We start from the raw sequence: 11695 nt of genomic DNA, 5'->3' as shown, positions 1-11695 counted from the left end.
TGCAGCGTGTTTCACCAGCCTCACTCGCTTCCCCCACCCGTGCTCCCTCTTTCTCCAGCTCCTGCTTCATTGAACACTATCACAGCCTCTGTGAGCTGAGCTAGAAATTCTTCAGAAATCCTTCTAAAACTTCAGGTGTCGAGAATCTTCAAAGGACGGAGCTGATAGCAGAGGGATGTCTGTGAAAAATACTGCGCTCTGGGGCCACGCCAGCCTCCGGGCGCGCTGGGAGAGGAAGCTCTTCGCTTTTCGTTTTGCTCCCACTCGGCCCCCAGGAGGGTGGTGCTGACTCCCCCTGGCTTTCTCTCCCCATTTGTCTTCCTTTTCAGACCCTTGTGCTTCTGGATTCTTGATGGTTCCGGTTTTGTTTCTTCACAACTGTGGCTCTGCCCAGCCCTGACCCTCGTGCCACTGGAAGCTTTGCAGGGTCTCCTACATCATCCCCTAAAGGATTTGAATGTTGGGGAAGCTAAATTACATCCTTCGTCCATTCATTTATTCATTCTTTACTCAGTGCCTGTTATGGGCCAGGCACTATCTGATGATACAGTGATGAACGGAAACGTTTAACGCCTCTCAGCCTTCCTCTTGATTTTTCGCTCTTCCACTGACTTTCACAACTCTACTCCGTACTAGCACCCCTCACGGAAGGCAGTGGTTCAGGATTTATTATCTCTGAGAATTTTGAGAGGCTTGCGTGCATTCTTACATTTCTCTGCAGGAGGCTATGACGAAGGCTGAGGTCATTCACACTGAATGTGCTCTTAGCTCTCATCTTAGCTTCCCAGCAACTTCCTTTTGGCCTCTTGTCCCTAGCTCCATCCTTAGTCTGGACCACACAGGCCCTCATTCCAATGACGGCCATTAGTCTGAGAGAACGTCCCCAGGACTGCTTTGTCAATCCTCAACTCTTGGAACTTCACCGTGTTCTTCTTCTCTGATCCTGTCCCCCAGTTCCAGAGTCTTTACGTAATTATGGGGACTGGAGCCAGTCCAGGCCCGACCTCAGCTATGCACACTGATGCTTCTTGACAACGCTTTAGTTTATTACTAGTGGCCTCCTCTCTTCACAGCAGCTGCTCTGACCTTAGCATTCTTCTGCAGCCCGGCCTTAATCCCCTCTGCGTGGACAGCCTCACCAGGGAGGCAGACATCCCCTAACTGGCACGTCCACAGCTCCTCGTTCCCGCACAGCCTCCCTGCACATCGACGCATTTCTCCAGCCACCATGTGCTATGCCTCCTTCTTCTCACCAGTAAACTTTTCTAGAATCAAAATACTCTTTGCATCTCCTTTTTCCAGTCCCTTATGATTTGGCTTTATGTGCCACCCCCTAAAAACTTCTAAAGTCATCAAAGTCCTCCTAAGTGTAAATCTTTTCTAATTTCCATCCATCTCTCTCCTGTACGAGTCACGCTGTGAACCGAACCCTCCTTGTTGAAATGCCTCCCTTGGCCTCTGTGGTTTTCCCTGCCCCTCCCTGCTCCTTACGTGTGTGCTTGGCTGTTGGTTTTCTCTTGGACTCCTGGTCTGTCTGATCCTCTGCTTGAGATTCCTAGGAGATAAAATCCTAGGGGAAAAAATCCCATTTCTTAGTACAACATACATAAGATCTTTAATGACTTGGCCCTTTCCTACCTCTCCTTTCTCTTACCTACCATTGTGCCTAGTTGGCCTACACTCCACTACACTGAATTACTGGCTCTTCCCAGATGTGCCAGGTTCTCTCATTCGTGCCTCTTTATTTTCTGCCTGGGACACATTTTCCCCTCCCCACCTTTTGCCTGTATAATACCCAGTTAGCACAGCAACACTGAGCTCTGTGGCACCCTCTCCTCTAAGTCTTCCCTTACTCTTTTGGGCTGGGTTCCGTACCTTTCTGTGCCCCTTGCTAATCATGGCACTGTGTCATCTTTGTTCATTTACTATTTACTAGTCCACCTTTCCCACTAGAGTGCAGGCTGACGTATGTTCACTTTCATCACCTACCACAGTGGCTGGCACAAGATTGGTCGCAATAACTCTTAACAAACAGAGTCAGTGAGAAGGCATCGGTGGCTCCCTGGTAGAATTCTTGCCTCCCATGAATGGAGACGACCATTATCTCTGTGCTAAAGAGATGATCCCAGTAACCTCCAGACCTGCATTTCCTACAGCCTGTTGTCTCAGTGCCAGGTCGCCATAATCACCTGGTTCAAGGATAAACTAATTTAATTACCACAGGTTAATACAGGGGATTTAAGCTTCTTTTGGTTTTCTGGTACTTTAAAAATCTTTAGTGAACAAGTATTGTTTTGGTTAAAGGAAATTGATTTAGCAAACAAATATTTTTTTTAAAAAGTCAAATATTTTCATACTGTGTTAAACCTCGCTTGCAGGTAACAAAAACTTAAATCAAACTACATTAAGCAGAAGAGGGGATTCTCTGTGAAGATTCTGGTGTGTCCAAGGATAGTGAAGAACAGGAATGTGGTAGCGCTTGGTAAATCCTAGACCCAGCCACCAGGGTGCCCTGGGAACTCTCTTTTCTTCCTTGTCTCCAGCCCATATAGCAGGAGAGGTGGTAGGGGACAGTTCCCAAGGTTTACTATATCTCCAGCCCTGCAGAGAATCTTCTTTATTTCCAGCCCCAGAATTCCCAAAAAGCAGCCTCCCAAGTAGACTCCCTCACAGTGGCCAGGGTCCGGGGGGATATGGTGTTATGCAGCATGACAAATCAGTCTCCTGTGGACTGGGGGGGACATCTTTAGAAATTGGTGGGGGGTAGATGCTGGGATATACCCAACAACAGGAGTCTGTCACACATGCTTCCACTCAGACTCTTCTCTTGCCCAGAAATTTCTCCAGTGAGCAAAATGCTTCCCATCCTTCAAGGCTCAACCCGAAACGTCACCTCCTCTGTAACACCTTCACTGGGCTCCACCCAAACAAATCTGAACTGCTGCTTCTTCCCTTTGTGTTCTTCAGTCTACCTTATTTTATAGTAAGTTTATATGTCTGCAAACTAATGCAAGAATATAGTAGAATTAATTCTAAAGTCAGATCTGAATCGAAATTCTGATTCCCATAGTAACTAGCTAGCTGACTTTGGACATGATATTTAGTTTTGGAGCTAGTTTCCTCATTTATAAGAAAAATGGCATAAGGAGTTGAGGATAGAGTAGTATCTCATATATTCTTGTGAGGATGAAAGAAACAATGTCTGGAAACTCCTTACACGGTGCCTGGAATGCAGTGGGCTAGGCACTCGTGAATTGCTGGTTTTCTTCCTTCAGGTTTCTCTCTCTAGACTCTTAAGTTCCTTGAGAACAGGATTTCCCAGTGTTTATTAAATATTTCAAAGGTAAGTAGGTCTTCATCAAATGTCTGTTGACTCCATTTGTCTTCCCAGCCAGACTTAATTAGCAATATTAGCATTTAGTGAGAGGTTCCACATGCTTTGCATGTACTGACTTCATCTTCAGGATAACCTCAAAGGCGGGCTTTATTGCCTCCGATTTTATAGATAAGAAAACAGGTGCAGAAAAACTAAGAAACTTGCTAGAGGTCAAATACTATTAAGTGACAGAGTGAGGCAGTAGCTCCAGGGCCCTTCACTTCTAATTGTCCCAGCTACTGGTTTCTTACTGGCAGAAAATATGTCTATTCTGAAACAGTTCACATTGCTCTTCATTGTTGTTTGAACTAGCTTAATTTTTTTCTAGTAACCTAAACGAGTAGTTGATTTTTAATTCCTTTAATTAAAATTTTACAAGAGACTTATAGCCTTCTATAACTGATGACAATGGTCTTCCTAAGATTTTACCATACAATTAATTGCACTTTGAAGGGCCCACTTATGCCCCATGCTGCAAACTTCAGAGGTCCTCAGCGGGTAGGTTTGAATCTACTGGATGATCTTGGTGTTTCATCTGAGGGATCTCAAGCTGGCTACCAGCATTGCTACACCCAATTAACAGCTTGCATAACTGTCCCAGCAGGCAACCGCGGGAACTCAAGGAAAGCAAAACAGAGCTTTCCACTAGGAAAAGGGTGAGGAATCCTGACCTGAGCTCTTTATTTTTAGACAATTCCAGTTATACTGCATTGTTAAGCCCAATAGTTTTAATATCCTTCTTTGATTCTATCTCACCTATCACCGTCATGGATCTAGATCACCTGTGCCAGGAATGACGTAGATAACAGGAAAACACAGAGTATGGGCGAGAGTTCAAGAAATCAGTGACCTCTATACTGACATGGCAGGTAGGTTTCTACGGTATTTTCACATATACTTTTTAGCTCAATGATATTCACCTCAATTTTGTGATAAGGACATAACTACATTTTCTTCACTTAAATGAAGAAACAGAGATTTACAGAAGTGACCCAGCAAAGAAGTGCATGAATTTGTTACAAGGTAGGTCTCCTGTCCAGGGCTTTCTCCACTTACACTGTGATGTTTCTGGGGACAAAAAAGCAGCAGTAGAAATTTTTGCTTGGTTATAGTTTGGGAAATAAATGTTATATTTTGGTGGGAAAAAGCAAGATATTCTTTTCTTTTAAACTAGGTTTAAAAAGGGGAAGGAGATTCCTTAAATTTCAGGGCACATCAGCACACTCCAGGAAAGACATAAAAAGGAGAAAGAATGGCATCTGTCTGCCCAGGAAAGAATCTAAGTGTCCTCCAATCTGTGTTCCTCACGGGCAAACTTTTTTGGGGCGATTATCCCAGTCCCAAACAGATCGCCAAAGCAGTCATTTCTCTTATCACAGTTAACAGTTCTCACCCCTCCCTTTATCAATCCTCCCACAGTCACTCTTGCTTGTATTGTCACCTGAGGTTTAGAAATTGGTACTTTTGGTTGACTTAGAGTGGCACTCACCAAAAAATTGTTGTTGCTGTAATGCCTCCATTAAAAAGTTAGATTTTGTTAGGTTTTCTTTAATTTTTCAAGTTCTATAATGTCCTTTCTTTTCTGATTTAAAGTGCTCTCTTCATGCTTCAGCGTCCTTGTCTCTGCGTTAGTAATTTAGTTTGTTATGTTTGGCAGAAAATATCAGAGAAAAAACTCTCAAAGGAGTAGCAAACCTTCCTGATCTTAAAATCTACTATGTGAAGAAAGAAAATGACAAATTTTTAATCAAAGTAAGCAATAATGACAGGTTTATTTAAAATTTCCAGTAGAGAAAACCCACTAGTTTTGGAATAAAAGTACTCAATGTATGAGAGCATAGTGAATATAAAAGAGTAACAGAAGAAAAATAAAACCAAACATAGTACAAAAAAATTAAAAAAGTCTGAAATGGATTCAAACAGGGATGTTCTTTAAATTCTCCAAATATTTAACAGAGTTACTTGGTTTGGCAAACAATTCACTTAAAAATTAAAGCCTATTTCTGTACTGTAAACTCCATAAAAACCGCTTATTAAATTCAAGCACTCCATACAACTGGTATTGAAACATGTAGGCAGTCAATTTCAGAGTAGCAGGAATTATTATTTGCTCTCACAGTTATATGAATTAACCAGCTGGATAACTGCTTTTTGACGAGGATGGGACAGAAGAATGCCAAAAAAAATAAAAAATAAAAACAGGATAAAATCTCTAAAAAATTGAAACACAGCAAAATTCAGACATCAGTTTGTTTCTTTAAAGCAACAAACCAAATTTTTACAGTATATTCTACATTTGCAGTTGTCATTTCCCTCTCCCCCCACCCGCCTCAAATACTCCTAAATTCACTAGTCTAATCAATTCTTAACTTCCAAATATTTTGTACATACATATTTAGCAAAGAGCATATGCCTAACATTATTCTGACAGCAGTATGGTCAGCATATAATTTTAGAAAGATTATTATGTATATCGTCAAGATTAACCTTTACTTAAAAAACAAACAAAAAACCATTACTAAACAAATAGTTTTAAAATATTATGAAAACCCATGAAAAGAAGACTCAACATGGGCTCTACACCTGATAAAAACACACTTCAGAAAGACTATTAATGCTAAACTTTTGCCAAACGATGACCTTAAAGTGCCAAACACAAAAGAATCTCTTAGGACCGTTTTTTTCCTATAGATAATTTGTCCCTGGCGTGGCCATCTCTCCTTTAACTGTACACAAAGTCCTGCTCAAAGTCTGCATTTTTAGTTGACTTTACAATAGAATGTTACAATGTAAACTAAACAGGTTCTTGATATCAACAGTATGTTACCAAGGTTTTATTTTTTTATTTTCTTTTATTTTTTAAATTTCTGAATCCAACAGTTGGTCACAGAGGTCAAGTATTATCAAGGCTCCTTTGTCAGTTCTCAACCGTGTCTGACTCATCCATCCTTCAAGTACATGCAAGGCTCAATAGTTTTCAAGAGGCAGAAGCCCGAGGCCATTTAAGACACAGATGAAATAGGATTATGAGGTGAACCCATCTGAGTGAGAACCTTATCCAGCCACTGGAGGGGGCCGTGCAGATGTATCTCAATCCAGCAGGGGGTGCTGGTGACATCCTGGCGGTGGTATTCTGCCCCCCAGCCCTAGAAAAAACATACTAGAGGTCATTTATTTATTTAATTCAGTGGTTAAATTGATAAAGTAAAAAGAGTTCACACAACCAGAGACCCTAATTAAAGCTATGGACCTTTTCTACAAGGAAGACGCACACGTGCACAAAGGCACACATAATCTGGCAGGCAATTTCAGGGGAGCGGGGATAGCTCCCTGAGGTCCATCCATGGATTCGGGGAAGGAAAGTTTTAAAGTACATTATAAAGTTGTTTTAATAAAGACATTTTTAAACTTTCATTTCATTGCCCTTTACATGACTGATAGTAATGTAATAGCTATTATTAAATTCTCATTTTATCAAGAAAAGGAAAAAGCTGTGTTAGACTGACATCCTGTTTCTTCCCTATTTAGCCGCTCAAGGTCCTCCTATCAACACAGGGCTTTTGATCTTTCCATCTCTAAGCAAAACTGGCAGGAGACATGTCAGTATCCAAAAAGCTATTATTGACACCTAGCCATTGCCTTGAATCAATAGATTCCATCACTCATTTGTACAAGAAGAGAGCCTGCCAGATATCTTCAGAATTACTGAATTAAAACACTAAAGTTCCATAGGAGAAAGTCACTACGCAAAAGAGAAAAGAAATTTTGCTGCTGCAAAGATTAAAAACTCATTGGTGTGGGTGGACAACAGAATACAAGGTTCTGATTAATCATTTCATGAGGAATATCAGAGAAGGTTGGGTTCTATTTATATCTGCTACCTACCTACTCTAACAGTTTCAAGAAATATATCTGAATATCAGAACTTTCAAGAGAAAGTTGTGATATATGAACTACATGTGTATGTATGTATGTACACCCATGTATTCGTATATATATCAACAAACTGCTAAATTTCATTTACAAGTTTTTTATGTACAGGTTTCCTCCATTAGACAGCAAGATCTCTGAAGGCAGGGATTTGTCTTTGACCTTCAATATCTAGCATAGCAGTTGGCATAAAGCAGAAGCTCTATAAATACTCATTCAGCTGAACTGACTTGGATTTTTTCAGACATGGGAGAGTTTAAGGTACAAATAATTTATAAAATATGTTTTATATTAATATCCAAAAATGATCATCTTAAAAATAGCACAAGATTGGCTATTAATGTTAGTAAAATCTTCTATATCATTTCTCTAAAATGCTGAGTGGGAGAGGGTAAAGTATGCAGTTATAATAATAAAGAACAATGTGGTAAAAACATTATGCAATGTTTTTTGTTGTTAATATATGATAAGCAACTGCCCTTTATCATGTGATGAGTTTTTAATCAAATTTTTTATTTTTAACTCTCTAAATCCAACTTCCTAGCTATGTCCATTATATTTCATATAACCCTCCAATCTAGTGCTTATCGTCTTATAATTAGATTACACTTTATGCACCTTGAAGCTAGAGACTTTAGGTGCTTTTCATCTTGTATTACTTCTCTGGAATAGTGCTAAAATATCTGCTGAATGAATGAAATCTAAGAAATTCGGAAGACATAGCTTTGCACTGAAGTACTTTTTATTAGTTTAAAAGGTAGTTTTTACTTGAGTAAAAGTAAATTAAAACTGTGCAAAAGTAAAATAGTTACAATTGATTGGGTAATCAATATGAAATGAGTTGGAGGAGAATGCTAATTGGAACATTAGAGTCATAAATTCTTCTAGAGTGGTCCTTCAATAATAATAGCCTCACTGAGGGACCACAGTAATAATTACTACAGTTCCCAACTCCATCACCCTAATTTTAAAGATGACGAACATGAAGACCAGAGAAGAATCACTGTGCCTTAATCACACAGCTAAAATGGCAGATAGAACTAGAACCTGCATCTCTTCACTCTCAAGAGCCACTTTTCCCTCCATACCAATAAAAACTAACAAAAAATACTCTTGGCAAGTCACTGTCCTTATTTTAAAAATCATTTGGGCCAAAAAGCTAAGTTAAAAATTAAACAGTGAATGTTAATAATGAATGACAGAGGTCTTTGTAGTCTCATATGCACACAGCATATAGGTCAACCTCTTTAAAAAAAAACCTCCCTTAATATGAGAGAAGTACTGGACTCAGCCGCAAAGAACCGTTGAAGTATATTTTAAGAAAACAAACACAACGAGAACACACTGAAAATCTGCTAAGATGATTCAAAGAAGTAGGAAAAATAATTATATTCAGGAAAAGATATCTTTGATCTAAAGGATGATTAACAAAGTAAGGCTCCAAAATTATCCTCAGTAATAAATACATTACAAAACAGGTTCAACAACAAGTTTGGTGAGCTTCTGAAGAGAGGACATAAAAGGGGATTGCCTCACCCAAATATATAATTAGTTCTGTTTCTCAAAGTAACACAGGATGAAATTTATCTTTGAGAATTCAGAGACTAGTCAAGTCAGTTACTGGAATAAGTCACTGACTCACAAAATCTAATCAGATATTTAAAGATTTTTTTTTTATAACATTTCAATGGCACCTTAAAAACTTTCATTTCTCAGAGGCAGAAGATGAGGCAGCAAAGAGATCAATTATTAGGAACAATATCATATCCTTAACCTTCTCCCTGCTCAAACCTTATAATACAATCATAGAGCGAAGGCATCTGTTTATCTTTGAGTAAGAGTCTTGTTAACTTTTGAGTTATAAGAAAATCATGAGGTTAGCTGAGACCACTAAAAAATCTGACCAATTAAAAATAATTTCCAGTGTGATGAACTTTAATTTTTACAAAAAGATCGCTTGCTTACTGCTAAAACAAAAGCAACAAGCATTACCATCATAAAAATTACTAAAAACAAAGAATGAAAAAAAAGGAAGATGTGTTTATTCAATTGATCTCATAAGACAACCATGTATTAAAATTATATGTTAAATGTATAACCTAACATATTCTAATGGTATTACAGTAGCTAAAATAGTGCTATTTGACTAAGGAAAAGGTTATGAAAGCCTACTGCTACTGCTGTTTAACACAAGTACTCCTATGTTCCAATGATATTCTCCTAATATTGACATTCGTATTAAAGTTTAAAAGTGCCTAGATAGTAAGTCAGCTAATATAGACATATTATGAAGAGGATGTAGATTTTCATATTGCAAAAAAGCACAGCAAAAGTGTGTCAAACCCTAACTAGAGGAATCAGAGCTCACTTACCTTCACAAAGCTCATGCGTATAGTACACATTTTTGTGAGCTCATAGACTGTCTCGAAACCATGATTCACAGACTGTGCCAATAACTGCGCAAATTCTTGGTTGTTAAAAATTTTCAAACTACACCCACTAGGGATCTTGCAAACAGTAGTGGGATGAAATCCATGATGGTAGTTGCAGTTCCGACTTTGCACAAAGATGCTACTGTCGCTGAGGCATTCGGCATACACCTCTCCTCCGACATAATAAAGATGAACTCCTGTAGGAAGACAGAGCATATCATTTAGTTATCATTTTTTATAGCTGAAAGGCACCTGTGCAGCTTCAACATATAAATTTACCTGGATTTAAACTTTAGCTACTCAGATATTCTAGTTAGATATTCTCTATGTTCTGCACAACTGATAAAATCTGAGTTAACTGTATTAGTTAATACAGTGTCCATCCACATGTCAATAAGCATGACTAGGAGGTTTTTAGAAAATAATATAATAAAGCCTCTTAATTTTTTTTTTTTTTTTTGAGGTTCTTGCTTTATCACCCAGGCTAGAGTGCCATGGCGTCATCATAGCTCACTGTGACCTCAAACTCCTAGGCTCAAGCAATCCTCCTGCCTCAGCCTCTCAAGTACCTGGGACTACAGGCATGTGCCACCACGCTTGGCTAATTTTTCTATAAAGATGGGGTCTCGCTATGTCACTCAGGCTGGTCTTGAACTCCTGGCCTCAAGCAATCCCCCACCCTCCCAAAGTGCTAGAATTACACGTGTGAGCCACCGAGCCCTGGCTGCAAAGTCTCTTTAAAAATTATAACAAAGTATAGCAATTTTATTTTGATAGATGTTTAAAGCCCTATTTGGGCATGGATTGAAAGTGTAGTCTCACTCTAAAAATATAACAATAAAACCTGGACTTTATGTATTCACCACAAAAGTTCTCTTAGATTTATTCTGCACCTAAGCTGTTGAGAAAATTTTAAGGTAGAGAGAAGGGAGGAGCAGGAGAAGTAGAGGAACTAGAAAACCAAAGGTGGAGAAACACTGCTGATGGACGGTCCAGTTAAAAAATAAAAAAAAAAAAAAAAATTAAAAAGTAGAAAAATAATTCATACTGTGTAAAATCAGATCTCAGTAAATTACCACCTGCTCCAAACATTTTCCTGTGAGAACCAGAGTGCTGAAAGTGTAGGAAATTGATCTTATTCAGCCTTTAAAAAAAGGAAAGGGGGGGAAAACCTCATTCTCACAAAGCCCCACACACCATTAAGGGAGATTACTTTATACAGGCCACCCAGCAAACAGTCAGATCTCCTGTGCCTTTGAACAATCCACCTTGCAGGTAAGGTAACTCAGGCATGGCTTAGTCAATGCTAAAACTATTGCCTCGCACGAAGTATTATGTGTTGTGTTTATACGTACACACAACAGTTAAGACTTCTGTAACTATTAAATAGCTGCTGGGGCAGAAGCCCATTTTTTGGCCTGATGTAGAGAAAACAATTTTAAAGAGACAGAAAAAGTGTGTGCGTGTGTTTTACTTTTTTCCCCTGATTATTCAAATGACAAAGTTTCATTTTGGAAAATTCAGAAAGTAAATTAAAATATAAAGAAGCAAAATATATTAACACTCCTTTAATGACCTATAGGCAATAACTGTTAGTAGTTTGACTCATTGTATTCAGTTTTGGGGTATCATTAAAATTACTCTGCAAACATTTCAAATATGTGAGTGATTGATTGTATGGCTATAACAATTTTTTAACAACTGTCCCTTAGTGGACCATTGAGTTGATACTAATTTTCTGCTATTATAACAACGCCATGATAAATGTCCCTGGACAATGTTTGATCATGTCCTTAGGAGAGATTCCTGGAAGTTAAATCATTGGATCAAAGGTTCTGATTCACTTTGCCAAATGACTTTCCAGAATGCTTGTATCAATTTACACCCTCACTAGCAGTGTATGAGTGCCTTTCTCATTTTACCCCTGCCACTCCTGAATCTGAGCTTAAAACAAAAA

The 11695-nt window shown here is 38.8% G+C and overlaps 1 protein-coding gene across 7 annotated transcripts in view; it reads right to left on the bottom strand.

The window, feature by feature from the left end:
- Positions 1–5116: 5116 nt before the first annotated feature.
- SMAD1 (SMAD family member 1) overlaps positions 5117–11695 on the bottom strand; it is a 69587-nt gene continuing 63008 nt past the window's right edge. For 6 of the 7 annotated variants that reach the window (XM_069493642.1, XM_069493643.1, XM_069493647.1 and 3 more), the window contains exons 6-7: positions 9679–9935; positions 5117–6522 (exon numbers count right to left, since the gene is read on the bottom strand). In XM_069493642.1, the coding sequence (XP_069349743.1) occupies positions 6379–6522; positions 9679–9935 (401 nt within the window). In that variant the 3' untranslated portion in view covers positions 5117–6378. The remainder of the gene's footprint in view (positions 6523–9678; positions 9936–11695) is intronic. The other variant, XM_069493649.1, reaches the window with a different exon arrangement.

This window comes from Eulemur rufifrons, chromosome 18 (genome assembly GCF_041146395.1).
Source record: "Eulemur rufifrons isolate Redbay chromosome 18, OSU_ERuf_1, whole genome shotgun sequence".
Lineage (NCBI taxonomy): Eukaryota > Metazoa > Chordata > Mammalia > Primates > Lemuridae > Eulemur > Eulemur rufifrons.
This window is presented reverse-complemented; position numbering and strand designations above follow the sequence as displayed.